This window comes from Saimiri boliviensis, chromosome 6 (assembly GCF_048565385.1).
Source record: "Saimiri boliviensis isolate mSaiBol1 chromosome 6, mSaiBol1.pri, whole genome shotgun sequence".
NCBI lineage: Eukaryota > Metazoa > Chordata > Mammalia > Primates > Cebidae > Saimiri > Saimiri boliviensis.
This window is the reverse complement of record NC_133454.1, coordinates 17285624-17311449: the sequence shown is the minus strand read 5'-3', so window position 1 is coordinate 17311449 and position 25826 is coordinate 17285624. Positions and strand designations below refer to the sequence as shown.

Below are 25826 nucleotides of genomic sequence, written 5' to 3'. Positions count from 1 at the left end.
CAATATGTTAATACTGAATATTATAGATAATTTAACACAATAGTAAATATTTGCATATGCAAACATAGAAAAGGTAGAGTAAAAATAGGGTATTATAATCATATGGAACCACTGTTGTATAGGCAGTTTGTCACTGACCAAAACATTGTTATGTGGTACGTGACTGTCCTAGCATTAGATGTGCTGCTAATAATCAGGGGCCATGTCAAAGAAAGATGGGGTAATGTTGTAACAAGTGATTCACAGAAGAAAATATATTGGTTAGTTTAGATGATGTGAGGGCAGTAAGGCTTGGACTAATGAACTGACAGAGAGCACCTGTTAATAATCCGGTGGCAGAGGGTTTGTGAGGTGAGAGAAAGGAGATAACTCAGCTGAACACTTACAGAGAAAAATGGAGAAGGCTGGAGTCAGCAGCTGAATTTCAGCTAAACGAATTTTGTGCCGATTCATCTAACTCAGCCCTTTGGGTATGTTTACCAGGCACTTCTCATTCCTGAGACTTTGATGCTTACATCTGAAGAAAAGTCAGATTAATGCCCCTCCAAATATCTGTAAACAGTATTTCTAACACACAATTTTTTTTCCCTGTCATCTGACTCCAATGGTTAATACCGCAAAAGCACTTCGCACACATACAAAAGCCTGCTGGTTTCCAAATCAGAAAGGTTTCCAGGCAGTGGATATCTAAATTCACAGACCAGTCCCTAGTCATTCTTGACACTTTTAAAAAATTACTCTTTCCTCCTTGGGAGTTAGGACACAGTAATGAATTAAAGAAGACTGTATGTGTAAGCTTTGGGGTATTAAGCTTTACTGCAACCTGCCAATGTTGTTTTACTGGAGAGCCTTGCTTTGTCATCTTACCTCCATGGTGAAAGATGTGATTAGAATTTAGAAAAGGTCTAAATAATAATTTAATTGTACATTTTAAAATAACAAAAAGTACACCTGAATTGTTTGTAACACAAAGAATAAATGCTTGAGGGACAGATATGATATTTTACATGATATGATTATTACATACTGCATGCCTGTATAAAAACATCTTATGTAACCCATAAATATATACACCTACTATGTGCCCACAGAAATTAAAAGTAAAATTTTGTTTTTAAATTAGAAAGAGTAAAGAATCTAAGCAATGCAACATTTATTTTGAGAACAGGCTGTGGTAATATGACCTAGGACATGACCTACCTGACAACGTCAGAATAGTGATAGCTAAAGTACAACTTCAAGATACATTTGTATAAAGACCTACTTGTTGGCAAGTTACACATGCCTGATTTGCGGTACGTGCATGTAAGAAGAATTTAAGGGAAGGCCCAGGTACACGTAGGAAAGAAGGTGGGGAGTCTGGTTGGGTCCTTGGAACAGTTATAATATGGGAATTGGAAGCAGCCAGGTTTTTTCTCTCTCCTTCTTTCCCTCTCTCTCATCTCCAGCCTCTAGCTTTCTCTGCAGAAAGGCTCATTATTTCAGATGACATGACTTTATATGGCAAAAAGTCCACATGGTAGCCACTTTTCTTTTACCTCATACTTTACTACAGAGTGGGAATGCTGCTTCTCTTTGCCCCCATATGCCACTGTAGAAAATCCTGAAAACAATCTGCTTGGCATGATTTGATTCAGGTGCCAGCTTCTAAACTACACATATGATCACCCAGATAGTTCTAAAACTAAAGGTTTTCCATGCTCCAGCCCCAGAGGTTCGGATTCATTTGGTTTAGTTGAGATTCATTTGATCTAATGATCAGTATTATTTCTTACTAGCTAACCAGGTTATTCCAATGAGCAGCTCTAGATCAATCAACTGTGTCACCAGGGGTACTATGACTGCATTCTTTCCCAGAATCACATAATTGGAATGAGGAGAGAAGCAGTTCCCTAAAAGGAGGAGAATTTTCTTAGAGGAGGTACTTTTAATGCACAGACAACACATTAGCTGTTTAGTATTTTATATGCAGAGATCAGAAATGGGGAATCATTAAAATATTATAAGAAAGTGTCAGAGCAAAATATCATAGTCTCAAACTATTGAAAATAAAACACTGTAATCGCTTACCTAGCCTGTAGCTAAGTTCTCAAGAGTTAACAAAGAAAAAATAAAAAGAGTTGCAAAGAGTGCTAGGTTATTCTAGAAATAATTAAGGTTGCAATCAAGGGCAGATTCCACTTATATACTTAACATTCTTAAAATATATTGATAATTGGGCATACACACATTTCAGAGATCACATAAAAAGCTTACTATTAACTGTAATATGTGCACACATACACACACACACACACACAAAGCAGAAGCATATATTTGCCTCTTGACGTAGTCAAACAATTAGCCTAAAGTTGTATCAACAATGTCTTATTTAAAAAGGGGGAATTGATAAATGTTTGTGTATAAACATTAATAATATTGATAATCTAGTGGCATCTAGTTCCAGAAACTCCTTTAGGCATTCAGGTGTTATTGCTATCTTTTTTTTTTTTTTTAACCACAATGCTGTGATGTAGACAGTAGTATCCCATTCATTATGGAGAAAATTGAGGCTTTAATAGGTTAGGTAACTCTTTCAAGGTCATTCAAGAAGTGGCTGATTCTAGATTCTAAAAAAGGTCTGAGTTCAAACGCTGTGCTTCTTTTCACCATTTTTATTTTAATTTACTTTTTGTTTTATTATTTTAAAAATCCTCTAAATTTGGTATTTCTGATTTTTTCCTCTGAATTTTGCAGATTATACATTTTTTTTTCCAACTTTTATTGCAGATTCCAGCGGTACATGCACACGTTTGTTATAAAGGTATATTGTGTGATGCTGAGGTTTGGAGTACAATCGAACCTGTAACCTAGGAAGTGAGCATAGTACTAACTAGGATGTGTTTCAGTCCTTGCCACCGTCCTTCCTTCTCCTTTCTGGCATTCCCCAGTATCTATTGTCCCTAGGTTTATGCCCATGTGTATCCAATGTTTAGTTCCCACTTGTAAGTGAGAACATGCAGTATTTGGCTTTCTGTTTCTGCATTAGTTTGCTCAGGAAGATGGCCTCCAGCTGCATCTATGTTGCCACAAAGGAAACAATTTTATTTCTTTTAAGGCTGTGTAGTACTCCATGAGAGTGTATGTACATTTTGTTTACCCAATCCACCACTGATGGGCACCTGGGTTGATTCCATGTCTTTGCTATTGTGAGTAGTGCTGTAATAAATACACAGGTGCATGTGTCTTTTTGGTAGAATGATTTCTTTTTCTTTGGGTAGACGCTTAGTAATGGGATTGCTAAATCAAAAGGTAGTTCAACTCTTAGTTCTTTGAGAAATCTCCTAACTGCTCTCCACAGTGGCTGATGTATGTAATTCACATTCCTATCCACAGTGTAAAAACATTCCCTTTTCACCACATCCCAACCAACATTTATTATTTTTTAACCTATTAACAAAAGCCATTCTAACTGGCATGAGATGGTATCTCACTGTGGTTTTAATTTGCATTTCTCTGATGATTAGTGATTATGAACATTCTTTCATATGTTTTTTGGCTACCTGCATGTCTTCTCTTGAGAAGTGTCTGTTCACATACTTTGCCCACTTTTTAGTGGAGTTATTTGTATTTTTGCCTGTTTGTTTACATTTTTTGTAGATTCTGAATATTAGACCTTTGTCGATGTATAGTTTGCAGATATTTTCTCCCATTCTGTAAGTTGGTTGTTTATTTCCTTGATAGTATCTCTTGGTATGCAGAAGCTCTTTAGTTTAACTAGCTTAACTAGGTTCCAGTTGTTAATTTTTGTTTTTGTTGCAATTCCTTTTGAAGACTGCCATAAATTCTTTGCCAAGGCCAATATTGAGAAAGATATTTCCTGGGCTGTCTTTCAGGATTTTTATAGTTTGAGGTCTTACGTTTAAGCCTCAATCCATCTGAGTTAAATTTTGTATATGATAAAAGGTAAGGGTTCAATTTAATTCTTTACATATGAATATCCAGTTATCCCAGCACCATTTATTGAATAGGGAACTCTTTCCCTATTGCTTATTTTTGCCAACTTTGTCAAATATCAGATGGCTTTAGCTGTGTGGCTTTACTTCTGGGTTTTCTAGGCTGTTCTGTTGTTCTATGTGTCTATTTTTGTAACAGTACCGTGCTGTTTGGTTATTTTAGCCTTGTAGTATAGTTTGAAGTCAGGTAATGTGATGTCTCCAGCTTTGTTCTCTTTGCTTAGTATTCCTTAGATGATTCAGGCTCTTTTTTGGTTACATATGGATTTTAGAATAGTATTTTCTAATTCTGTGAAAAATAATGTTGGTAATGTGGTAAGAATGGTATTGAATTTGTGGCCAGGCATGGTGGCTCAAGTCTGTAATCCTAGTACTTTGGGAGGCTGAGGCAGGTGGATCACCAGGTCAGGAGTTCAAGATCAGCCTGGTCAATATGGTGAAACCCCATCTCTGCTAAAAATACAAAAATTAGCCAGGTGTGGTGACGGGTGCCTGTAATCTCAGCTATTTGGTAGCCTGAGGCAGAAGAATTGCTTAAACCCAGGAGGCGGAGGTTGCTATGGGCTGAAATCAGGCCACTGCACTCCAGCCTGGGAGACAGAGTGAGACTCAAAAAAAAAAAAAAAAAAAAAAAAAAAAGAATAGTATTGAATTTGTTTCAGTTTGGTCAGTATGGCCATTTCAATGGTACTGATTCTTCCAACTGATGAGGATAGAATGCTTTTCAATTTGTTTGTGTCATCTCTGATTTCTTTCATCAGTGTTTTCATTTCTCTTTGTAGAGATCTTTCTCCTTCTTGGTTAGATATATTCCTAGGTTTTTTAATATTCTTGTGGCAAATCTAAATAGATTACATTGTTTATTTGGCACTTAGCTTGATCGCTATTGTTGTATATAAGTGCTACTGACTTTTATACATTGATTTTACATCCTGAAACTTTACTGAAGTTCTTTATCAGTTCTAGAAGTCTACTGGTGGAGTATTTAGGGTTTTCCTAGGTAGAGAATCATAGTATTTTATACTCTCCTAGAGCATAGAGTATGCACAGTTTTCTATTCTCTCAGTAAAGCGAGACACTTTGACTTCCTATTTAGATATCTTTTATTTATTTCTCTTGTTTTATTCCTTTCACTAGGACTTCAAATACCATGTTGTAAGAGTGATGAGAATGGCCATCCTTGTCTTGTTCCAGATCTCAATGGGAATGCTTCCAGCTTTGCCCATTTCATATGTTGGCTATAGGATTTTCATAGATGGCTCTTATTATTTTGAGGTATGTTACTTTGATGCCTAGTTGGTTCAAAATTTTTATCACGAAGGATGTTAAATTTTGTCCAAAGCTTTTTCTGAATCTACTGAGACCAAAACAAAATATGGATTTTTAAAAATTCTGTTTATGCAATTAATCATATTTATTGATTTGCATATATGGAGCCAACCTTACATGCCAGAAATAAAGCCTATTTGTTTGCAATTAATTAAATTTTGGATGTGTCGCTGAATTCAGTTTGGTAGTATTTTGTTGAGAATTTTTACACCTGTTTTCACATCAGGAATGTTGGTTTAGAGTTTTCTTTTTTGCTATCTATCTGCCAAATTTGGGTATGAGGATGATGCTGGTTTTGTAGAATGCGTTAGGAAGGGGTCCCTCTTCCTTGATATTTTGGCACAGTTTCAGTAAGACTAGTTTCAATAAGACTAGTTTTTCTTTTTTTTTTCCCCCCCTTTTAGACATTTGGTAGAATTTGGTTATAAATCCATCTGGTGCAGGGCTCTTTTTTTTTTTTTTTTTCTTTTTTTTCTTTTTTTCTTGGTTGGTAGATGTTTGTTGTTGTTGTTGTTGTTTTTCACTGATTCAGTTTCAGAACTCATTATTGGGCTATGTAGGGTTTCAACTTCTTCTTGGTTCAAACTTAGGAGGTTGTATGTTTCCAGGAATTTGTCCATTTTCTCTAGATCTTCTAGCTTCTATGCATAGAGGTAATCACAATAATGTCTGAGGATCTTTTAAATTTCTGTGGGATCAGTTGTGATGTTGTCTTTGTCATTTCTGATTGTGCTTACTTGGGTCTTCTCTTTTTTTCTGTTATTCTGGCTAGTTGTCTATAAGTCTTGTTTATCCTTTAAAAGAAACAACTATTGGTTTTGCTGATCTTTTGTATATTTCTTCTGCTAGCTTTGAGGTTAGTTAGTTCTTGTTTTTCTAGAGATCCCCTAGGTGTAATGTTGGATTGTTAATGTGAGATCTTTCTTCTTTCTAACTTCTTGATATAGGCATTTAATTCTATAAACTTTCCTCTTAACAGTGCTTTTGCTGCATCCTAGAGATTTTAGTATGTCACATCTCTGTTTTCATTAATTTCAAATAATTTTTGATTTCTGCCTTAATGTTATTGTTCACCCAAAAGTCACTCAGGACATAGGCATGGACAAGGGCTTCATGACTAAAACACCAAAAGCAATGGTAAGAGAAGCCAAAATAGACAAATGGGATCAAATTAAACTAAAGAGCTTCTGCACAGCAAAAGAAACTATCATTAGAGTGAACAGGCAACCTACAGAATGGGAGAAAAGTTTTGCAATCTACCCATCTGACAAAGGGCTAATATCTAATATCCAGAATCTACCAAGAACTTAAACAAATCTGCAAGAAAAAAACAAACAACCGCATCAAAAAGTGGACAAAGGATACAAACAGACACTGTACTCCAGTCTGGGCAATAGAGTGGGACCCCGTTTTAAAAAAATTGATTCTTTCTTAAAATGGCTCTGTCATCTTTCAACTCTTGGATAGTTTTACTGGCTTCCTTGGATTTCTCCTGAATTTTGTTGTGTTTCCTTGCCATCCGAACTCTGAATTCTATGTCTGTCATTTCAACAATTTCAGTCTTGTTAGGGCCTACTGTTGGGAACTGCTGCAATTATTTGAAGGTTTCCAGCTTCATCCACATCCAGGCAAAGGACATGAACTCATTTCTTTATGGCTGTATAGTATTCCTTGGTGTATATGTACCACATTTTCTTTATCCAGTATATCGGTGATGGGCATTTGGGTTGGTTACAAGTCTTTGCTATTGTGAACAGTGCTGCAATAAACATTCACATGCATGTGTATTTATCATAGAATGATTTATAATCCTTTGGATATATACCCAGTAATGAGATTGCTGGTCAAATAGTATTTCTTCAGAAATCGCCATACTGTCTTCCACAATGGTTGAACTAATTTACACTCCCACCAACAGTGTAAAAGTGTTCCTATTTCTCCACATCTTCTCCAGCATCTGTTGTTTCCTGACTTTTTAATGATCACCATTCTAACTGGCATGAGATGGTATCTCATTGTTTTGATTTGCATTTCTCTAACGACCAGTGATGATGAGCTTTTTTTCATATGTTTGTGGGCTGCATAAATGTCTCCTTTTGAGAAATGTATTTGGAGGTAAGGAGATACTCTGAATTTTTGAATTGCCAGAGTTCATGTACTGATTCTTTTTCATCTGAAAGGCCTGTATTCCTTTATTTGATATTGCTATCACTTGGTCAAGGTTTTTTGATTTGATTTTAATTTTTTTGAGACAAAGTCCTGCTCTGTCACCCAGACTGGAGCGCAGTGGTATGGCCTCAGCTCACTGCAGCCTCTGCCTCCTGGGTTTAAGTGATTCTCATGCCTCAGCCTCCCAAGTAGCTAGGATTACAGGCACCCACCAACATGCCAGCTAATTTTTGTATTTTTAATAGAGATGGGGGTTTCACCATGTTGGCCAGTGTGGTCTCAAATTACTGACCTCAAGTGATCCATCCATCTTGGTTTCCCAAAGTGATGGGATTACAGGCATGAGCCATTGCACCCAACCTGTATTTATATTATTTATTTCTTTTAGAGTTGAATTGTGGTATGTGTTGAGCATAGATGTTTGGCTTAATTTCTGGATTTTTTAGAGGATTGAGGCTCTTCATTTGTGACTAGATTTCTGCATTGGGTTTCACTAGCAATGTATGCTTTTCCTTAGGCCCTATTCTGGCCCTGGAGCTTGTCAACTCTGTGCAGTGTTCCTAGATTCCTCCCTCTTCTACTTTGGTTTCTACATCACCTCTCTATCAACTTTCAATGTTTTATTTCAAAAGATCTGTCTGAAGTGTAAAGATTTGCTCAATATTTTGTTTCCTTTTAGTGCAAGAGGTGCTCCCAGCAACATTTAGTCAGCCACCTTGTCCCCTGTGTTATTTCAGACTGATACTACCAGTGCTGGCTGTGAACTCCAAAGACTGCTGAGCCAAAGGGTCTGCCCCTCAGGGTGCACACCGAATGCCAGGTGCAGGTGAGTGGACAGATGTCTTGGGTGTGGGTGATTCATGCTGATCACATATTGAGAGCAACCTACTCATTTTCATAGTTTTTGCCTACTTACTTCTGTGTCCTTGACCAGGCTGTAAAATTTTATAAAACTGGGTAGAAATGGTGAAATCAATGATCTGAGGTTTCAATGGGTTTTTAAAGTTTCATTGAGAGGGTACTAGAATATATGATATGAACAGAAGGGAGGAAGTGTTCAGAGACGATGTTGCTTGACATTGGGGCTTTGGAGATGGGGCAGTTAATGGCAGTAACATAGTTCAGAGTATGGTCAGAAACCCCAAGGCAGGAAGTCAGGGAGGTAAGCTGACATGCTTAGATGGTCAGCACCTACTGTTTTTATTAAGCTTACTTTTATTACAAAATTATTACAATACCTTTAACCAAAGCCAATAAAACTCTGATTAAAATTCACACATATTATATAAATATATTTCTAGAAATACAAGTAGTTCTGAATGGCTGCACTTGAAGATATGAACTAGGGGTCTGAGACATAAATGAGACTGACAAGATGAAGAGAGCATCCATGGTTGCCTTGGATAAGATACCCTAAGATAAGAGTTTAAACCTTATCCTAAAGACAATAAAGAGCCTTTCAAGAAATTTTAGGATAAAAATGACTTAACCATTTTTATGTTTTAAAGACATCACTGTGACTGCAATATTGCATATACATAGGATTTAGGAAAGAATGCAGGTGTGACATTTAAGATAAATAATTAATGGCTAAATTCTACCAATGTTGATGGAGAAGAGAGAGAATAGTTTAAAAGAATATTGGAATGATAGAAGAATGTATCTGGTGTTTTGTAGGATGGGAAAATGCGAAGGAGAAGGGAGAATTCAAAGATGCCTAGAGTATAATTCCGCAAACTCCTTTTACCATCACAATCTGAGCCTCTCAGCCATAGACACCTTTGATATTTCAAGACTTCCTGACACCCTGGATTCTTATGACATTAGCAAGTGTAGTTAAGTAAAGTCTGCCTTTGTGTACTTTGAGTAGTTTATCCATTTTCCATGCATGAAATTAATGGCTTATGTGCCCCCAACTCAATTTGTATCAAGAGTAGTTAGTTGACCAAGCATGGAGAATAGATTTATGATGCTTCTACAACCCTCATCAGCATGCATGATTACAGTTTTGCAAAGATGCTAAAATGACTATCAGCTACCATCTTTGACTCTCATATTCCTCACGCCCTCACTGAAGTAAAAAACATTTGGAGTGCTTTCCCAACAGCTTCAGAATGTACAGCCATGTGGTACTATTTGAATGTTTTGTCTGACAAGTTAAGGATTCTTTCTGCAACTAATTAAAAAATTCAAAGATCTGAACCACTTCCTCAAATGTAAATTATTGACTTTTGTTAGTAATTATTTCACCTGTGCAGAAACAAAATGTTTTATAGGACAAAGAAAAATGACTGATTCATTGCATCATGCAAATTCCTATAGAAGAAGCAGGTTTAGGATATAAGGCATGCAATATGGGAATTCAAAAAAAAGTGTTAGTGAACTGCCAGGTAAGAAGAGACCCATTAAAGTTGTCTAATAGTGGCCGCTTCAGTTCATCCAGATATCAAAATAGTTAGAAAATCATTAGATATCTGATTTATTTAGACCTAATTCTTTTAGCTCACATTGTTGATCTTTATGAAAATTCCTAATTTCAAATAGAATTAAGGATTTGTTACTTCAAATAATATAAAGCTTTTGAGTTTCTAAATTTCTAATTTTTTCTAGGTCTCTTTAGTTATTTTTAATAGCAGTGACATGAATAAAAAAACAGGCAGGGTTCAAGTAGATATCTGAGAGAATTTCAGTTTTTACAGTCTTATAGTTTAATAATTTGGTAATAGATAAATTTCTTAACTGCAAAGTTTATGTATGTGAACTTATCAGTGTATATTTTAAGTATGTTTAAAATATATGCAAATATAAATATTAAATACAGAGGTACTACCCAAGCATGTGTGTATATTTATATAATGTTTGTGAATTTTTATTGAGCATATTAACATTTGCATGGGCTCATTAATGTTTGCACTTGCCACTCACTATCTGAGAGGCCTTCCTCCAATCCTCTTTTAAAATTTTTTATTTTTTAGAGACGAGGTCTCATTCTATTGTCCAGATGAAGTGCAGTGGCACAATCACAGTTCTCTACAGCTTTAAACTACTGGGCTCAAATGATCCTGCTGCCTCAGCCTCCTGAGTAGCTGGAATCTGAAGCATGAGCTACTATGCCTGGTTTCCACTCCCTTTTACATGGTTTGCTCCCTCTTATCTTTCCATAAGCCAGTTCAGGTATGATGCCTCAAGAAATTACTTCATGCTGATCACATATTGAGAGCAACCTACTCATTTTCATAGTTTTTGCCTACTTACTTCTGTGTCCTTGACCAGGCTGTAAAATTTTATAAAACTGGGTAGAAATGGTGAAATCAATGATCTGAGGTTTCATTGGGTTTTTAAAGTTTCATTGAGAGGCTACTAGAATAAATGATATGAACAGAAGGGAGGAAGTGTTCAGAGATGATGTTGCTTGACATTGGGGCTTTGGAGATGGGGCAATTAATGGCAGTAACATAGTTCAGATTATGGTCAGGAACCCCAAGGCAGGAAGTCAGGGAGGTAAGCTGACATGCTGAAGATCAGGAAACATATAAGATCAGAATCCAGACTAGAAACCACAGTTGTCTGACTCCTACTAAATGTTCTCTCTCATACCAACATTAGCTTCTAGTTTTTGACCTCTAATACCAGAGCAGCTAAATAGTGTTCTAATCAAGATGGTGATGTACATTGGATGAGGAAAAGGCAGAAGGCTCAGCTTCATGGGCAAGAGACCTGTTCAGCTGCATTGAGTCCTATGTTTAGAAAGGCCCCACATTTTCATTTTGTACTTCACTCTATAAATCATATAGCTTGTCCTGGAGAGAAACTTAATGATTTAGAAGAAATGTGTTGTTCTTTTGTCTTATTTGAACTGAATTTCCAAGAGCCTTACTTTTCTCCAGTTAGCATACAATTAACATTTTATCAGGTCTATAATGGAAGTTTTAAAGAATCCATCTGTCAAACACTTAAGTTTCAATGTAAATTTTTGTTTAAAAGCTCTTGCACTTGATAAAATCAGCCTGAAGATAAGAAATCCTCTGACTCAGAAAAGTGAATAATTAGTAAACTAAAAAAAGGAAATAAATTAAAGTGCAGGTCTAGAATCTTATGCTTGAATGATGGCCTAGTGAAAATATTTACATTTTTATTTCTTATACTAAATGTGATATGCTTTTGTTATAGGTTTACGAAATAAATGTAAGCAAGAAGGAGAAATTGAAAATTACCCCCAAATCCTTAACAGGAGTCAGCTACCAAAATGTATAACATTTTGGTATAGATCCTTCCAGGCTCTATGAGTATATATATATATATATATTACATTACATAGCTTTGTGTCTATTGGATATTTTAAATACAATTTTTAAAGTTAAATTCTAATTTAATAATCGACTCCAGGTAGACTTTATATCTTTGTAATTCAATATTTTTCTAAAGTACTATTTCAACATATTTAATATAATTTCTATTATATGAATATATAATACATAAACATTTATTCTTTTTGTTTATTATTAAACACCTTTTTCAATCTTCACTATTATGAGCCATACCAATATGAACATTCTTTGTGTATTTGTCCATTCCTGTGAGTACAATTTCTGGGTCAAAAAGTGTATTCATTTTAAAGACTTTTAATCTGTGTTTCCAAATTGCTCTTTTAGGGTTGTATTACTTTTAGGACCTCTCACTGGCACTGGATATTCATATTCCTTTTAGGTGTTTACCAGCTGGACAGGCAAAAACTGTTTGCTCTCAGTGTCTTCCTTTGTTCTTACTGAGGTTGAACAGGTTTTCAGGTGTTTAATCTTTTTCTTTTTTAGTGAATGTCATGTTAATGCCTTTTGGTCACTTTTTTCTACAGAGTCTTTGACTTTTCTCTTATTGTTCTGTAAAATATCTAAATATATTAGGATTGTGTTGCACAGTTTCCATAATTTGTCAAAGGAGTTTGCCAAGGCGCTATCAACATATTTGCAGAGCTCTATGGGGTTGCTGTGTTTTTTCCTGTGGGAGTAGTTTTACAATGCATCACTTTTTTTTTTTTAACTAAATAAGAAATGCAAATGGTAACTGTATATTATAATGACAGTATTGATATCACAAAAATGAGAACATCATATAACATCTAAATAATGTATAGACCAAACACTAATAATAAAACCATCAAGAACAAAGTACTGTACGAGCTCATCAAACATTTCACTTTCCCATTCATTTCTCCAAATCCTGGAAATTAAATTTACATACAGAACGTTCTGTTATTTGATCTTCTGTCTCAATGCTTTCTACTGTGAGCATTTCATTAATATTCTCATTGTGAGTCCTTCGGGAAACTTCCAGGTTACAAAACAATTGTACAATTTCACAAGACAACCCATTAAGATGTAGAATAGAATGTGAAACGCAAGATTGGTGCTTTGGAATTTAAAAATTTTTTTCTTACCCTCTCCAGTGTAATTTCTTCAAATTCATATTCGATTTCCGTCCCATTGACCTGTAAATAGGGAATAAAAAGGAAGAGAACTATTAAGTATATGTTGAGGAGGAGACAGCTGCATTTTAAATAATGCTTGGGGCTTAAATTTTCATTCTAGCTATAAATAACCACATTTTCTTGATATTTCTGATTGTGCATTTTCATTCAAATAAAATATTTTCCAAGCAATTCTAAAATATATGACTAAGATGCTATAAAAAATAATCAAAGATTATTGCTTCCCTTAGAATTGTGTGATTTTCTTGTGGGGAGGTATAATAATACAAGATACATATTGTGAGTTTTCAAAGAACATATCCTGGAGGGGTAATTTTACAATTATGAGGAAAATAATTTTCTCATTTTTAAAAAAATTTTATGTTTGAACATTAAAATATGGCCTTAAAAATCAATGATAATGGCAGCACAATATTGTCTCTTTTTTAAGTTGTAAAATAGCATGAAAATGCCTGCATCATCTCAGAACACCTTTTCATTAGTGACTCAGACTCTGGTAATTCATCCCAATCATCCTTGTATTATCTTTATTAGAAAGCCCTGGACCATATAACCATACCTATGTACCTCCGTAGCAGTAAGAAAAGAGCAAAGTAACACACATTTTGAAATTCCTATTGACAGACTGTTTCAACCATCCAACCAATCCTTGTATTGATTTGAATTTACAGAGAGAAATACATTTTAAATACAACCAGGCACCTTAGATTTCCACAAATGTGCACAGAGGCTATATGAAAAGTTGTTTTAAAATAATCTAACAGGCAGGAGCGGTGGCTCACACCTGTAATCCCAGCAGATTGGGAGGCCAAGGCAGGGAGATCACCTGAGGTCAGGAGTTTGAAACCAGCCTGATTAATGTGGAGAAACTGTCTCTCTACTAAAAATACAAAATTAGATGGGCATGGTGGTACATGCCTGTTATCCTAGCTACTCAGTAGGCTAAGGCAAGAGTTGCCTGGTCAACAAGAGCGAGACTCCATCTCAATCATCATCATCATCATCATCATCATCAACACCTAACATATAGTCCTTTCACATTTTTATCTGTCACAGAATTCTTCTCAAGGAGTCAAAACCTCTAAGCAAGAAAATTCTCACATTGGTTGTTTCTTATTTTTTATACATGTCTTGTTAATATCATTAGAATTCATTAATCAGCCAGAAAGACTACTTTTGTGTTATTCTAACTTCCGTTTACTTTTCTATCTTAGAAGAATTTAAACAGTACCATGGATAGAGAGTTCTATGCAGGCAAGGCCCAGAGAGTCAGCCCTGTTGCCTAACCCAGAGCCTGGCAAAAAAAAATAATGAAGAAGGGCTGGGCACAGTGGCTCACACCTATAATCCCAGCACTTTGGGAGGCCGAGGCAGATAGATCACCTAAAGTCAGGAGTTTTAGACCAGCCTGACCAACATGGAGAAACCCCATCTCTACTAAAACTACAAAAATTAGCCCGGTGTGGTGCTGCATGCCTGTAATTCCAGGTACTCAGTAGACTAAGGCAGGAGAATAATTTGAACCTATATTATCCGGAGGCTGTGGTAAGCCATTGTACTCCAGCCTGGGCAACAAGAACAAAACTCTGTCTCAAAAAAAAAGGGAAAATAATTAAGGAAAATACAGCGAATGAATGAGTGACTGAACTAATGAATTTACTTGTGTAATTTATAAACACAGATATTTGTGGATTCTCTTTTGTAAAAAATTTGAATGTAGTATTATCATCTAAAGGTGTAATTATACCTCTAATCAGTGAAAGTATAGCATGACAATGACAACGGTCTTACTTAGGTGAGCCCACCACCCACTCAGAGCATGTTTTTGATTTTCTAATTATGTGAGCTAATTGGTGAACTACAACGTACTGTTTTACTACATTATCAAACAGCCCTAAACTAAATTTGATTTTCTAGGCTTCAGCAACTTAATGACTCACAGAAAAGAACCTGGTGATATCAGAAAGCTTTCGCAGCTGTCTAGAGGGTTTTGTTTTGCATACGCAAAAGTAAAACACACAGACCCACACACACAGACACACACTTCGAACTCCTGGTATATGTATGTTTCCATATGAACGGAAGATAATTTTCTGTAGCCAATAGGAAGAGGACAAAAGGGGAAGGCTGAATTAACGTGATGTTGTCATTCCCTCAGTGTGTCTCCAGGAAGCTTGTCTTTGCTTCAATGCTTCTCTAGAGGGAATCACTTCACATTATTAAAGTGCCGCAAACTGGGGAGAAAAAAACAACTTCTAAGAGAGAAAAACAAGCTTCTAATAATAAATATCTTAAGGCTCAGCGAAAGAAATTCTGGTAGGAAGTGCTTAAAAGACGGGAATATTTTAGAGGCATACATTGCATAGCTGTGGCCTATCAAAACCTATGCTTAACAGTTCTAGGATCATAAATGCTCACTCTTAGCTTTTAGAAGTATCATAGACACTTATCCTAATTGGTATTCCAAAGTTCCCTAGTCAGCTACACAAACTAGTGCAGGCTTATATGTACCTCATGGGATTTTCATTTTCAACCCAAGAAAATAATATCATTTGTTTAATTCAACAGTATCCAGGTTCTTTTCACAAGGAGGGGTCACGCCATCAAGGTTGAAATGAAACTTTGCTTTTAAAACAAAGCATCCCATGTGTACAACAAGCTTTGGTGAAATTATAGAAGTGTGAAAGGTTTCTAGCATAGGTGAGGCATCATTGCAATGTTTACCTGAGGAGCATTTAAAGCATAGAATCACAAGAACCATTGAGGGAGTTCAGAAAAGACATTGGAAAGGCCCTACTCTCTGTTCTGTCATTCCTAGGAGAGGGTGGTCTCTGTTCTGCCAAAGGACTCCTAAGAAAAGAAATGGCAAAGATCTTGAGGGAAAGAATGAGACAGAAAAAAAGAATACCTCCATAGGGCTGGACATGGTGTCTCATGCCTGTATCCCAGCACTTTAGGAGGCCGAGGTGGGTGGATCACAAAGTCAGGAGATAGAAATGATCATGTCCAACATGGTGAAACCACATCTTGACTAAAATACAAAAAATTAACCAGGCATGGTAACACACCTGTAGTCCCAGCTACTCAAGAAGCTGAGGCAGGGGAATCTCTTGAACCCAATGCAGTGAGCCAAGTTTACGCCACTGCATTGACATAGTGAAACACCACCACAAAATAAAATAAAATAAAATAAAATAAACCTCCATCTTAATTTGTAAAAATGTAGTGCCTTTTCAAACCAGTATACCAGTACAGTATTTTTAAAATACTTATTCTGACTTTACTTCTAAATGAACTCTCTGGAGTGGTTGCTTACTGAATGATGAAAAACCAAGAGTCATCTACAGTAATTCACCCCTAACCATAATCTTGTATATCCTCACTCAGCAAAATCAAAACTGTTGTAAATGGCTCCCATTAACTTCTGGGGGGTTTGCAGACAATCTATGATTGTCTAAACTTGCCTTGTTTTCTCACTGTATTTCCAATTGGTTTATCAATATATGATTTTCAATTTATGAAGTTCTTTTCCTGAAAAGAGTTCTGCTGAATCCATTTTTTTTTTCTTGTACAGAAACACTTATGGTAACATTTAAGTACCTTGGTCATATTTTATGCTACTGAAAGTTTGGGGCCTGGAGAGCTTCACGGTTCAGGTTTTCTGTTATTCCATTTCTAGCCCTAACTGTCACAGCCACCTCTCCACTTTGACAACTAGAAAAATGAGAGGATTGACATTTTCAGATTTGGAGAGTCAGTCAAATAGATGAAACTTTTCAGTGTTGGAAAAGTAAGTGTGTGTGTGTGTGTGTGTGTGTGTGTGTGTGTGTGTGTGTTTAAGATACTTGATTACAGTTCTGTGATGACAGCTGGTAGGTTTCTCTGGTGGCCAGAAAATCAAACTGATGTCACACATTGTCCTGTACTGTTCTGGGCATATAGCCTTCCTAGAATCACATGGCAGTTAAGTCAAGAGAATGACCCACAACCCACTCAAATTTAAACTTGATACTCAAAATTCTAATTTCATGAGTGTTGAATGCATTACATATTTGCTTTTCTCCAACAGCTTATAGTTAATTTTACTGCTTTTTTCCTACTTCAGTGGCTTAGTAACCACCTGCCTGGATGATGATATAATTTGATTTTGAGATATATTTTTATCTCCTGAAAAGAGGTTCTCCATAAATAACACATGTGAACTATTCCATATTTTAATGTTGTTTTATTGGAATCTTAAATAGTGATTTCACTGATTTTTTTTTTTTTTTTTTTTTTTTGCTATTTTGCCACCTTTGTGGTTTCATTAAGACTAAGGATACACTAAACTCTCGGATGAATATTTTTTTTTTTGAGATGAAGTTTCAGTTTCATTGACCAGGCTGGAGTATAGTGCCATGATCTTGGCTCAGTCCAACTTCCACATCCCAGGTTCAAGTGATTCTCCTACCTCAGCCTACCAAGTTGCTGTGATTACAGGCATGCACCACCATGCTCAGATAATTTTGTATATTTTGTAGAGATGGGGTTTCATCATATTGAACAGGTTGGTCTCAAATTCATGACCTCAAATGATCCACCTGCTTTGGTCTCCCAAAGTGCTGGGATTACAGTCATGAGCCATCGCACCTGGCTCAAAATGAATACATTTTATATATCTCTGTGTCACATATAATAACAAGTGCTGAAGCAAGGATATCAAAGCAGTCACTTTTTTAGACTAAACACAATTCCACTCAAAGAACCATGCATAAAATGCCAAGAACAGTCATAGACACAGAAAATGTTTTAAGATATAGCTATATTCTAAAGAAACACATGACCTTTAAAGAGGCACCAAAACGCAAATATATTAAGGCCTGACAGAAGTGTGATATCTAATATTTAAAATCTAGAGGTAGACTAAAGCTGCAGTGCCACTATTGCTGCATGCAACGTATGTGCAGATCTATTTACTAATTGTTGTTTACATAGATTAAATCACTTAGTAGCAGAGAACATGATAGATGATGTACTAATCCTTCTCCTTATTATAAGAAATTATGATCTGGTAAACAAGGTATACCTCTGATTGTTATCACTTTAGCATCTAACACTACAATTGGACTTTGGGAGGAATGTGATCATCATGCAAACTGGGACATCTGGTTTTCATGGCTTCCTGCCACTTCCAGAATAAGGTGGGGGCAATGCAACTTTGCTTCATCCACAGATGTAGCATACATTACAGCGACTAGCACAATAACTATGTGAGTGAGTAAGTAGATGAATCAAGGAATCAATAAATGATATTTTTAGATGGGTTAAACCTGATGCACTCAAAGAAGACCTTGGTTGCTAATGGGGATTCCATGCCTATGGGGCCTAGGCCGCAATTCCTCGTTTATTCATCCTCACCTCTGAGGCTGGCTCTTCTCAGAAGCCCTGATTTTACAGGGTCACACCATCATCAAATGCCCCGGAAAATCTACACACACACACACACACACACACACACACACACTCATGTGCACACTCATTTGCATTCCTCTTTTTTAGTACCTTGCCAGTATTCATCCTTCCCTTTTTTTGGAGTATCTCTTATAGTATATGTCATGATGCATTACTGTTTTTCACACTTGAGCCTATATACAGTCCGATACTCAGTAGGTAAAAATATGACTTCCAGAGTAAGAAAAGACACAGATTTGAATCCCCTTTCCAATATTTTTGATGGGTGTGAGTTTGGGCAACTTCCTTAATCTCTTAAAACCTCAGCTTCTTTATGTGCAGAAGTTCTTCCTCATATGGTTACTGCAAGGATTGAATTAGAGAATTTATGTGAATTATGACACATCTTAAGTGATTAAAGAGATTTTAGCTAAAATCTCACCCAATTATCTTCTCAGTTCCTACTTCATAAAATTCTTGATAGGAATAAATAATATTGCACACATTAACTGTTTGGCACAAAGCAGGTCTTTAATAATGAGAGCTATTATTATTAGTTCTGAATTACAAATCTATAAGGGTTAAAAAATTTACTTTATCAAATACTGAATATTTGCTAATTTATCCAGTAATACATGTCTTAAGCAAACAAACTTGTCTGTTTCTATAAAATCTACTAAAACCCTTTCCTAACCCAAATATTTTTTTCTTAAATCCATCTAAGATGCACTGCCTTGTGTAAAGCAATTATCTTAGCTTTCATTCTCAAATTAAGTAAGTGTGACCACTCAAAATACTATTTTGACCAGGCATGGTGGCTCACGCCTATACTCTCAGCACTCTGGGAGGTCAAGGCTCGTGGATCATTGGAGGTCAGGAGTTCGTGACCAGCTTGGCCAACATGATGAAACCCTGTCTCTACTAAACATACAAAAATCAGCTGTGCATGGTGGCTCACACCTAGAGTCCCAACCACTTTGGAGGCTGAGGCACGATCACTTGAAGCCAGGAGGTAGAGTTTGCAGTGAGCCAAGATCACACCACTGCACTCCAGCCTGGGCAATCGAGTGAGATTCATTCTCAAAAAAAAAAAAAAAAAAAAAAAATTATCTCAACTAAACTTTCTCCCAATCTTCTGCTTACTCACTCTTCACTTTTTAAAAATATTCTCTTGCCCAGTATGGACCATTATGTTGCTCTGCTATTGACACTCACTTTCTTAAGGTTATTCTCATGGCATTTCTCACATCCTTGTCTTCATGAGAACACAGGTTGTATATTATCCTTCTTTTACCCTTGTACCTTCTGGCACCATACCTTGTTCATAAGTCTCCAAAAGTATCTTTAGACCCAATCACCTATGAACTCCCCAAATTGAGTTGTCTTTAAATTGTGTCTTTACATAAGTATGGGCAGCCACTAACAACAGTTGTCCTCTCCCATGACATGTGGCTTGAATTTCCTTACCATCTGAGGAAATTTTCGCAAATTTAAAAAATAATCTCCAACTTAAACACTGAATAAATTAAAACATTAATCAAATACATGAATACTTAGTACCTACCATGTGCTAGGTATAATGATGGGCACTGGAGATACAAAGATGAGTGAAATATGGTTCCTGCTCTCAAATAATTCAGTTTAGCAGATAGAAACAAGTAAATGGAAACATAGCAAAGTAATATAAGCGCTATGGGAGATGTCTATAGGCTGTAGCAGGTGCAGAGATGCACAGAGATAATAGGTGATTCTACCGGGAGTGAGTCAGAAAAGTTTTCATAGAGGAGATGGGATGAGCTGAATGTGTTCATGGGCAGCTGTTCATGAGAATTTGTAGGCCTATCAAAGGAGAGGGAGCAATATTAACCACATCTTCAGAATGTTCCGCCAGAGAGACCACTGGCCTTAGAATCAGAATGCTTGCATTGTACTCTCAATTCTGTGATTTAACATGCTAGGTAACCTTGGGTACCTCATGATGCTTTAATTTTCTCATGCAGACAGATAACCTCTGAGGTCCCTCCCAGCTCTGACCTTCTAGCAACAGGGCGTATCTTCTCACCTACTGAACCTGACCAATTGTTATTGTAATTTTTCAATTACTGTTTATTCTAAAGATCCTAACTGGCAACCCATAATCCTACCAGGCTGATATCTCTCTGACCTCTGAGTATCTCTGTCTTATCTCTTCTCTTTAATCTATAAAGTGTCCCAACAGGGAGAAAACTAAGTAGTATCACTCTCCTTCTTGGCTCAACTCAAGGACATTACCATAAGTATCTTTTCCATTTCTACTCCTCAAGGATCTCAGGTTTGGGGGGCAGGGAGAGGGGAAGTAGCTGTTTCTCTATAAAAAGGAAAAAAAGATAAAAAAGTTTTGCTCTACTTCAATCCAAAAGAAAAAACTTGAGGAGGCTGGTGTTCTTTATTCCCATCTTTTTATCACATTTCACTGTATTTTTTAAATGAGTATGAATTTAAGGGGAATAGTACCATTTTGTTACATGGATATATTGCCTAGTGGTGAAGTCTGGGCTTTGAGTGTAAGGATCACTTAAGGTACGTTGTATCTATTGAGTAATTTCTTATCCTTCATTCTGTCCCCACCTTCTCCCCCTTTCAAAGTCTCCAATGTCTATTACTCCACACATTATATAGCTCCCACTTGTAAGTGAGAATATGTTGTATTTAACTCTGTTTCTGAGTTATTTTACTTAAGATAATGGCCTCCAGTTATATCCATATTGCTGCAAAAGACATGACTTTGTTCTTTTTTTATGGCTGAATAGTATTCCACTGTATTTAGGTACCAAATTTTCTTTATCTAATCATCCCTTGATGGACACTAAGGTTAACTCCACATCTGTGGTATTGTGAATAGAGCTGCAATAAATATATGAGTACAGGGGTTTTTTTTTTGATATAATGATTTATTTTCCTTTGGGATTGCTGGGTCAAATTTTCTTTGCTCAATATATGAAAATCATTTGAGTCCTGAAAAAGTGAAAGTCAATCCACCAGCATGAAAGCTGTAAATAGGACAAGACACATTACAAAAAGCCTGAGGTTTGCATTAATACAACTAGATTGTCCATCACCTTCTTTAACTAATGTACCTTCTCCTAGACTATTTTCACTAAAGACAGTGACCAAAAACACGCCCTTTATTCAAGTTACTAAGCATTATCACACAGGAATTAAAAACTTAGATTCTGGAATCTCAAAGACCTTGATTCCTAACAGTTCTGCACTTACAAGCTGTTAGAATGCATCTTTATTTGCATTACACACATTTCTGTAAGTGTCAAAATTATTTAAACACTTAGTAGTAAGCAAAAGATTTTCTGCTTCAGCTTTTAAGAGAACCTGTTTTAATGTAAGGTATACATCTCGTTATTTTACGAATACTATGAAGTTATAATGAGACTGGTTTAAAATATGCAGTATTATAAAAAGCTAATCAGAGTTCATTGTTCCTTTCTTTAAACACTCACAAACTATATAAACAATTATTGATATTCTTAGTTAAGATTCTAAGTTTGTTAAGATCACTATTCTTATTATTCACCTGAATTTGTTCTACTGGTAAACTCTGATTTCAAGTTAAAATTTCTAATCTTAATTTAAAAAACTTTTGAGGTCAGTGGATGCTAAATCATAGCTTCTACCACATAAAGAAAAAATTAATCAGTATACTATAATCTGTTCCATTTTTTTTTTTTTTTTTTGAGATGGAGTCTTGCTGTGTTGCCCAGGCTGGAGGGCAGTGGTGTGATCTCGGCTCACTGCAACCTCTGCCTTCCAAGTTCAAGCAATTCTCCTTCCTCAGCCTCCCAAATAGCTGGGATTACAGGCACCTGTCACAATGCCCAGTTAATTTTTATATTTTTAGTAGAGATGAGGTTTTGCCCTGTTGGCCAGGCTGGTTTTGAACTCCTGACCTCAGGTGATCCACCCACCTCCGCCTCCCAAAGTGCTGGGATTACAGGTATGAGCCACAATATCTGCCCCTTAAGTAATTTTCTTTTAAAAAATTTATCTGTATTTGTTACTAAGTCTTTATAACACACACAACTTTGGATCTAGAAAAATAATCATAGACTTAGTAACTATTCTGTTTTTAAAATTTTAATTAGAAACCACAAGGTTTTTTGTAATTAGTGGCTTTTCATCTATAAAACTGTAATAAATTTTTATCAGAATTTCTGCCTGAAGAAATGAAGAGAAATAGCTTAGGGCTCTTATATGTATAAAATAATCATTTTCCACATACAAAGTTGTCTTGATTAAAGGCTTTTGTAACAAAGGAACAAATATAGTTACTTAGCATGTTCAGAACTGGATTTGCCTCTGATTTGGAAGAAGCCCATTTTCTCCCAGCTCTGCTCCCTTGTTTTGCACCATGTGCAGGATGGAGAATAACAGGTGGTTTTAATGCATTCACTTGGCTCCAGCCTGATGCAGGCTGTTTTGTTCTTTGGGTTTAAATATTTCATGAGTTTGTACGCGCTCTTTGAGAACAGTAAACGGTGTTAAGAACACAACTGCTCAATGGTTGCAAGGCATCATGATATACAACGTTTTTGTCCCAACAAATCTCCCTCACCTCAGTACCTCTCTATGCACATCATGTGGTCATTTGCAAGCAAGTGTCCAAAAGAACCAAGAACTCAAAGCGCATGGCCAAAATATCTAGGAAAATTAAAACTGAGTGCTGAGTCAAAAGATGAGCCTTTACAAATACGGTGATCTAACCAGATAGTCAAGAATATTTTCTTTCACTTGGGCTTAATATGACTGTAGCATGAGGAAAAATACCCATTTTCTCCACTCCATGCCCTCTCTTTAATCCTCTGCAGTTTTGCTTGTGTTCCACTATTATACAAAAGTGAAACCCAAAACATTAGCAAAAGCCCTTTCACATTTGAATCAATGATCTTTCCCAGTCTTCACGCGTCCTGGCTTTCACGCAGTATTTGGTACGGAGTGACCACCCACCACTTGCAACTTCCCTTTCCTTCCATCACAGGATCTATCCTTGCTAGTCTACTCCCGACCGCTCTGTCCACGCAATGATGACCATTTATTTTACTCCTGCCAGATATGACCATTTACCAAGCTCTGCCCCTGGTTGTTTTTATAATCTGCCTGAATTTTCACTTCACCTCTACCCACTCTTTTTTCTGAATAAACGCTTAAGTATTGCCCTGGTCTCAATATATCTAAAACAGAACTGATCCTCTTGCCTAATTATAACCATAATTTCCTTTGGTCTACTTTGTATCTCTGTTAAGGGGATTCCTTTTATTATATACACTGTTTACATTTGTTATCATTTCCCACCATCCTATTTCATGCCCAAATTGTCACTTACTTAAGAACATTGGTATCACTTCCTAAAAATATTTCTTCCCCTGTTGATTTTCAACACCAATCTATTCTTCATATCCTTTGAGGTTTATTTTCCTAAAATACATCATGGAATTCTGCTGCTCGAGCAGCTTCAATAATTTTTTCAATCCCCAGAGAACATTTCATACCATCCACCAGCTGCCCCCAATCTATTTTTCTAGCTAAATACCCTATTTCTCATCTTCAAAAACATTTTCTACCCAAGTAATTGTGCTGAGCACCTCCTCCCTTTGGTATCTTTACTAATGGCACACACCCTGCCTTAAATGTCTTAACTTAATCTATGCTTATTGAAATTCTATTTAATTTAGAAAAATATTTCTGAATGCCTACAATTTTCCATATAGCAGGGAGGTCCTAGGACTACAGTGATAAACAAAACAAGGCCTCTGTGGGAAGCCTCCAATTTCACCAGCCAAAGACTGTCTTGTCCATTAAATAAAAAAAATATTTTTCTTATTGATACTCTGGAAATCATAACTCTGTTATCTCCAGAAAAATGCTAATAACAATAAAACTGATTACTGGCCGGGCGTGGTGACTCATGTCTGTAATCTCACCACTTTGGGAGGCCGAGGCAGGTGGATTGCCTGAGCTCAGGAGTTCATGATCAGCCTGGGCAACACGGTGAAACCCCGTCTCTACTAAAATACAAAAAAATTAGCCGGGCGTGGTAGCGTGCGCCTGTAGTCTCAGCTATTAGGGAGGCTGGGGAGGGAGAATTGTAAGAACCCGGGAGGCGGAGCTTGCAGCGAGCCGAGACTGCACCACTGCACTTCAGCCTGGGCGACAGGGTGAGATTCTGTCTTAAAAAAAACTACTGCTGTTACTATTGCTACTACTGGATTTTGTTAAATATGTACATGCCAGACACTGTCTTAAGTTCATCTAATAATTATAATAATTTTGAGAGCTTAGTATTTTAATGCTGATTTTACTATCAAAGAAGCTAGATTCTAACTTAAGCAATTTCATCAAATTTATGCATCTATAAGCAACATGAAACTAGGAGAATCTTGTTCATCCTCATCAGTACTTAGTGGTGGAAAGTATACATTCAATATAAATTTGTTGAACAAAATTAACAAACAAGTGCCTATAAGGGTGGAGAAAAACACAGAAATATCCAGTGTTCAAATCCAGTATCTGATATTAAAATACTAATTGTTATTTCTGGTCATACATAGCAGAGCACCTCTCTTACTATACTGTGGTCTTCCTCTTGCCAACTCCTTTTATTGTGATTTCTCTTCCTGACATACAGTCCTCCTGCTCAGATGGGGCATTATGTTTTCAATTTGTGTTTCTTTTACGGCACCTATTATATTTGAACTTATATTTGCCCATAGTAGACACTATAAATTGTTATTGAAGAAATAAATGGATTGACTCTTATGGTAAGGGCTTTTTATTTGCTATAAATCTTTTAAATTCCTTTTATTCAAAAATCCTACCACTGTCACTTTCCAAAGGAGTGAACTGCCTTAATTTCTCTCTAATCATTTTACTTCAGATATTGCCAACAATGAGCTGTCTCCCTTTTCATCTAAATATAGGTCACCCTTTCAGCAGCTTTCAAGATCAATTCATCAGTCAACTAATATTTATGGAGTGACTAGCCCCCAACTTCTTTGCTATCTCATATAATCTCTTTTCATCCCATTTAAAAAAGCACATCACTATCTTCACAACCTTGGAAAAGAGCTATAGAGGCACACTGCCCTGCTCCTTCATCTGATGTTCCGCGATTCTGGAAAAATGCTTAAGGCTGCTTGTTACAACAAAGGTCATACCAATATTTCCAGATCAGATACTAAGAGAAAGGATTCTGCTGCTTTATTTCATCTTTTTCAAAGTACTTTAGGATCATCAAAAGAACTGCTTATTAATAGGTTTTGTCCTCTATCCCATGTCCAGCCCAGCTGATAACACAGAAACTGTAGGGTTTAAAGTTGTTTATATCTAACATTTTTGGATTATGCCAACAGTATTATTAATTTTCATAT

General features: G+C 36.3%; 1 protein-coding gene across 20 annotated transcripts in view; it reads right to left on the bottom strand.

The window, feature by feature from the left end:
* DLG2 (discs large MAGUK scaffold protein 2) overlaps nucleotides 1-25826 on the bottom strand; it is a 2103224-nt gene that overhangs the window by 684570 nt on the left and 1392828 nt on the right. For all 20 annotated transcript variants that reach the window (XM_074400260.1, XM_074400268.1, XM_074400258.1 and 17 more), the window contains one exon: nucleotides 12928-12978. In XM_074400260.1, coding sequence (XP_074256361.1) covers nucleotides 12928-12978 — 51 coding nt within the window. The remainder of the gene's footprint in view (nucleotides 1-12927; nucleotides 12979-25826) is intronic.